The sequence below is a fragment of the Mobula birostris genome, chromosome 20, assembly GCF_030028105.1.
Source record: "Mobula birostris isolate sMobBir1 chromosome 20, sMobBir1.hap1, whole genome shotgun sequence".
Classification (NCBI taxonomy): Eukaryota; Metazoa; Chordata; class Chondrichthyes; order Myliobatiformes; family Myliobatidae; genus Mobula; species Mobula birostris.
The window spans coordinates 27,460,925-27,466,924 of NC_092389.1; the positions used below are offsets into that span (position 1 = coordinate 27,460,925).

At 38.4% G+C, this 6,000-nt stretch overlaps 1 protein-coding gene across 2 annotated transcripts in view; it reads right to left on the bottom strand.

Moving 5' to 3' along the window:
* ccdc15 (coiled-coil domain containing 15) overlaps positions 1–5,621 on the bottom strand; it is a 54,875-nt gene extending 49,254 nt beyond the window's left edge. The window contains exons 1-2 of one of the 2 annotated variants that reach the window (XM_072238386.1): positions 5,333–5,621; positions 3,019–3,168 (exon numbers count right to left, since the gene is read on the bottom strand). In XM_072238386.1, coding sequence (XP_072094487.1) covers positions 3,019–3,168; positions 5,333–5,503 — 321 coding nt within the window. In that variant the 5' untranslated portion in view covers positions 5,504–5,621. Of the gene's footprint in view, positions 1–3,018; positions 3,169–5,099; positions 5,305–5,332 lie in introns of those variants that run through there. The other variant, XM_072238387.1, reaches the window with a different exon arrangement.
* Positions 5,622–6,000: the final 379 nt, after the last annotated feature.

The following is a 6,000-nucleotide window of genomic DNA, read 5'->3' on the forward strand; positions in this document are numbered from 1 at the left end:
CTTCTTTTTAAAACCATTCTGTTGTTGATTTACTTTTGGTCTTTCAGATCATTATCTTGTTGCATCATCCAAATTCTATTAGGCTTCCGGTGACTGACTGCTACCCTGACATTCTGCTGTAAAATATCTTGATACAATTTTGAACTCATTGGTCCCTCAACGACTACAAACTGTTCAGGCCCTGAGGCATCAAAGCAGCCCCAAAGCTTCACAGTTGGGATGAGGTTTTGGTATTGGTGTGCAATGCCTTTTTTCTCTCCAAACACAGCAGTGTGCACTTTTGCCAAAAAGTTCAGCTTTTGTCTCATCTGTCCCAGAAGCATTGTGGAACATCCAGGTGGTCTTTTGCAAACGTTAGACTTCTAGCAATGTTGTTTTTTGGAGAGCAGTGGTTTCCTCTGTGGTGTCCTTCCATGAACACTATTCTTGTTCAGTGTTTTTCTTATGGTGGACACATGAACAGAGACTTTAGCAAGTTCAAGAGATCTCTGCAGGTCTTTTGCTGTTACCTTTGGGTTCTCTTTCACTTCCTTCAGCATTGCACATTGAACTCTGTGTGATCTTTGCAGGATGCAACAGTACTGAATTTCTTTCATTTATAGACAATTTCTCTTACTGTGGACTGATGAACACGCAGGTCATTAGAAAGGCTTTTGTAGACTCTTCCAGCTTCATCCCGCTCTACAATTCTTCTTCTAAGGTCCTCTGAAAGTTGTTTTGATCAAGGCATGATGCACATAAACAAATCTTTCTTGAGAAGAGTAGGCTCTGTCAGTAACCTGACTGTGTGTCTTTTTTTTAAATAAGGCAGGGCACCTCTATGAGCCACACCTCTAATCTCATCTCATTGATTTGAACACCATACTCCAAATAGCTTTTGTAGAATGTATTACTCCAGAGGTTCACATACTTTTTTGAAACTAGGCTGTGATTGTTTAAATGGTGTACTCAGTATTGATGAGGAGTACAATTGTTTGTGTGCTATTAGCTTAGGCAGATTGTGTGTCTCTTATGGTGACTTAGATAAAGATCAGACTGCATTTTGAGTAATTAATGCAGAAAAAAGGTAATTACAAAGGGTTCACAATTTTTTTTCTTGCAACTGTATACATGTTAACATGTTTTGCACTAATTAATTTGAATACTTAATGAGGAAATTAAAATATTATGATAAATTATGCTATCTAACGATTTATATCACCATAAAAACCTTGGAGGACAGAAGATGGGTTGATATTACAAATAAGTTACGAAAGCAAGAAGAGTGCAAGAAAAAGAAAACATTAGCAGGTACTGTATAATCAGAAGCAACATTTTTTTTATAATTAAAGAGGGAAATTAAGTAAACAGTAATCTCTATTAAAGACCAAAGTAATTGGCTATTTCTAGATTCAAAGACTCACAGTCCTAAATGAATATTTATGCCTGTTCCCACAGGACAGGGGTAAAGGGCATTGAAATTGAGGAGAAAATGTGAAGTATTGGAAGTGATTGAGAGGGCAGACTATAGAATCTAGCATCTTTTTTAAAAATAGAATGTAAATCACTAGGCTAAGCTGTTTCCCAGGATGTTAAAAGACACCAGGGTACCAACAGCATGAGGTTTGGCCATATTTTCAAATAAACTTTGGCTGAAGGCATGGCATTACAACCGTGGAAAATGTTTTACAGTTAATCAAAGAAGGGGAGAGGGATAGACGGAGTTACCAAAGGCCACTTGGCTGACTGTTGATGGCATGCAGGTTAGATTCATAGTATCATATAAATCATACAGCATAGAAATGGACCCTGCCAGCCCACTTTGTCCATGCTGACTATGATATCCACCTACATTAATACCATTACACACACCTCTCTACACCTTTCCCATATAAATAACTACAAGATTACTGGAAAGGCTGACACTTTGGATTGAATGCCCAGCATGTATTTTCTATGATCTGATGTAAAACACCCATTTCTTTTTAAATCATGCCAAGTTCCAATAATTTTTCAAAATAGAACATGCTAATAACACTGTAGTTGTAAGACAGAATTGGAGCATGGTGTAAACATAACTTTAAAGACTGTACAAAGCAATTTACGCACATAGACTAGCAGAGTCCACTGTACTGGACATCAAGGTGGATATCACTAATTACTTTGAAATAACTTCATTTTTATGGAAAAACTCAATAATGTCATATTATTACTATGCTCATATTCTTAAATTATAAACTTCAATGTTGATATTAGAGTCAGTCCCATAAAGGAATCCAAGATACAATTGCAACATCAATAAGCAAGGTTAATGTAGAATCAATATTGTCTCCAGCTGACAAATGTACAAAACCATGACATCTATAAAAGGCAACGGGCATAATCGTGGTTCAGACCTTACACTGCATTTCATTCATTTCAAACTAAAAGCCATGCATTCATGTATTCAAATGCTAAAAAGTACAAGGTGAAAATAAAGATAGTGCTTTAATAATTAAATAAATTAATAAAAATAGGAAGTGCTGGAAATACTTAGCAGATGGGGCAACATCCTGGAAAAACACCTAACACTTCAGATCAATGACCATTGATCAGGACAGTCTAACTCAGAATGTTAGTTTGCTCTCGATAGAGATGTTAACTGACCTGCTGTGTATTTCTGATATTTTCTCCTTTTAATCCTGATTTTCAGCATTGAATTTTTGCTTTCCAATAAATTAAAAGCATACTTGTCTATATATAGCAAAATTGTTAGTGCTGTATAGGCACATCCCCATAAAAGTTCAATTATTGTAAGCTAGCTTTCCATTAAAAGGAATTAATGTTCCCTAGGAATAGACATGAAAGATAGCTACATTCAAATTATGACTCCATCTGTACACTTCTTTAATTTAGCATAATTTCTAAATTTAAAGTGATATTAGTTTTCAACTTCCCAATTACTGAAAAATTGAACAAAAAAGGCACATCTTAATTTTAACTGTATTGAGGACGAAGTGGCAGAATGTTCATCTATTTAATAAATTGCTTGTATCTTACTGCTTCACAAGTTCGCTGCCGTTGATGCTTCTTATGTATTTGGGCATATGCGGTCACACGTTGCTTCACCTCATCTTGAAAACGTTTCAAATTTTCCATCTTTGCTTTATGGATTTCCTTTAGTTGCTTATCTACTTCAAGAGCAGAAATCTAAAAACAAAGATGTCACTTTAATCAAGATGCTGAAAGATTCATAGCTGGAAAAACAAAGGTATTATTTCAAGTGAAAAATAAGAACTTCTCAATAACTGGCAGCAACATCTCAAATTTAAAAAGCCATAAGTGATTAAAGGCACAAGTGACCTCTGATACTTCCATCAAAGACTTTAAGTAGTAAGCAAAAGGTAATATTATGACAAGTTTCTAAAGCTCCATGAAAAAGTTCTCAAATTTCATTAGGTTACTCATCCAAATCAGCAAGTGTTAAAGAGTATGATTCACTGCAAAGAATACGGAAATAAATGCTAAACTATCTCCATTATCTTAAATAATATTCCTCTTTAGCACTTGACATGGGAAGCTTATAAAGAAAAAAGTTCCTCTAGTCCACTCTGTAAACACAATAATCCTTGAGCTGATACTATGACCTTCCATTCATGCACCACCCTATGTGAAACTAACTCCGTTAGTCCAATTTCATCCTTTATATGAAATATGGGATATCGCTTGATGCAAGACGAAATAACCCAAGCGCCGCATTTCTATTTGATATACAAGTTAGAGAAAGCCCAGTTCATGATAGGCATAGGCATCATTGAATACAATTACATTGTATGCTGCCATAAGAAAGCAGCATTCATCTGCCAAGAGAGAATCTGCAGATGATGTAAATCCAAGCAACACACACAAAATGCTGGAGGAATTCAGTAGGCCAGGCAGTACCTATGGAAAAAAGGACAGTTGACATTTCAGGCGGCTGACTCACTTTCGAAGACTCTTTACAACTCACGTTCTCAATATATTATTTTTATTTGCACAGTTTCTATTGTTTTGCATATTGGTGTTTGTCAGTCTTTGTCTATTTATGTATAATTTTTCATAAAATTCTATTGTATCTATTTTTCCCTTTAAAAGCCTACAAGAAAGTGAATCTCAAGGTTCAGGAAGGGTAAGATGAAGGAGCACATACCAACCCTCATAGAGGGATCAGAAGTGGAGAAAATGAGCTGTTTCAAGTTCCTGGGTGTCAAGCTCTCTGAGGACCCAACCTGGTCCCAACATATCGATGCAGTTATAAAGAAGGCAACACTATACTTCATTAGGAATACAAAGAGATTTAGTATGTCAACAAAAACATTCAAAAACTTCTATAGTTGTACCGTGGACAGCATTCTGACAGGCTGCATCACTGTCTGGTATGGAGGGGCTACTGCACACGACGGAAAGAAGCTACAGAAGGTTGTAAATTTAGTTGGCTCCATCTTGGGTACTAGGCTACAAAGTACCCAGGACATCTTCAGGAAGCAGCGTCTCAGAAAGACATCATCCATTATTAAGGACCCCCAGCACCCAGGGCATGCCCTTTTCTCACTGTTACCATCAGGTAGCAGGTACAGAAGCCTGAAGGCACACACTCAGCGATTCAGGAACAGCTTCTTCCCTTCTGCCATCCGATCCCTAAATGGACATTGAACCGTTGGACACTACCTCACGCTTTTTAATACACAGTATTTCTGCTTTTGCACGATTTTTAATCTATTCAATATATACTGTAATTTATTTATTTCTTCTATATTATGTATTGCATTGAACTGCTGCTGCTAAGTTAACACATTTCACGACACATGCCGATGATAATAAACCTGATTCTGATATGGTAATGTGTACGTACTCATGTTAAAGATTTACCTTGAACTTTGAAAGTTAGAAGAGGCATAGTTAGTTAGGTAGATAGCATCCTTTATCCCCTATAGTAGGATTAAAGATGTCATCCGTTTAAGGTAACGGTAATGAATTTTAGAGGGGATTTGAAGCATTTTTAATATGCAGAGAATGGTTGCAGCCAGAGGAGATGGTTGATTTAAATGATTACTACGTTTAAGATACATTTAGAAATATACAAGGTATAACAGGATATAGACCTAATACGTGCAAATGGGATTACTGGAGATAGGCAAAGAGATTAGCATGGATACGGCAGGCCGAACGTCCAGTTACTGTGTGGCATGACTCCATGACGTTTCCATGGAAACACGTCAAGCCAACATTCCCGTTTCGGGAGAAGGCCTACACGAGCCCCACATCCTCGGCGTCTTCCTTTCCAAGCACCAGCTCCCCAGGGCCTGTGACTGATGCCTCGCGCTCAGGTACTCACAAACGCCGGGCTATGCTCCTCGGGGCAGTCTCTGGCGCTCTCCACCCAGGCTCCCACCGGCACCACGGCCTGGTTCCTTTCAGCCAGCACCCTGCCTACGCCCGACTGCCACTGATGGTGGCGCTGAGTCGGGAACCCCGATGTCTCTCCGCGCCGCGCATTGAGTGACATCGCCGGCAACCAGAACCACCGAGCGTTGCTAGCTCCTTCCCGAAAGTTCAGACCAACCGCCACTTAGTCACGTAACATGACCGTTCCTAACTAAATCTCGCGAGAGCTGCTTCAATCCCCGTTCTAAAAACGGTGCGACCAGCATCTTGGTAAAGGACAACCCCTGGTTCAACTGTGGAATTAATCTCTTCTTTTTCTTCTGATCGTTCAATGACAGTTGCTAGACCAATATAAGGCACATTACCGCCACCTACCGAATTGGAATATGGAGCAAAGAGACAGGAAGTATACGGATTATATACCCCCCGATTTAAATAATATCAAAAAGTCTTTCAGAAAGTCAAATACACATTTATATAGATTGCGATGGCAGCGATATTCTAAGAAAATGTCCATGTTAAACTGTGTCTGTCCTAAAGATCTCAATTTAAGCAATTGAGCAATGTTTCCTTTGCACCTCACAGGAACTTCATTCAAACAATATATGCTGCTGGAAA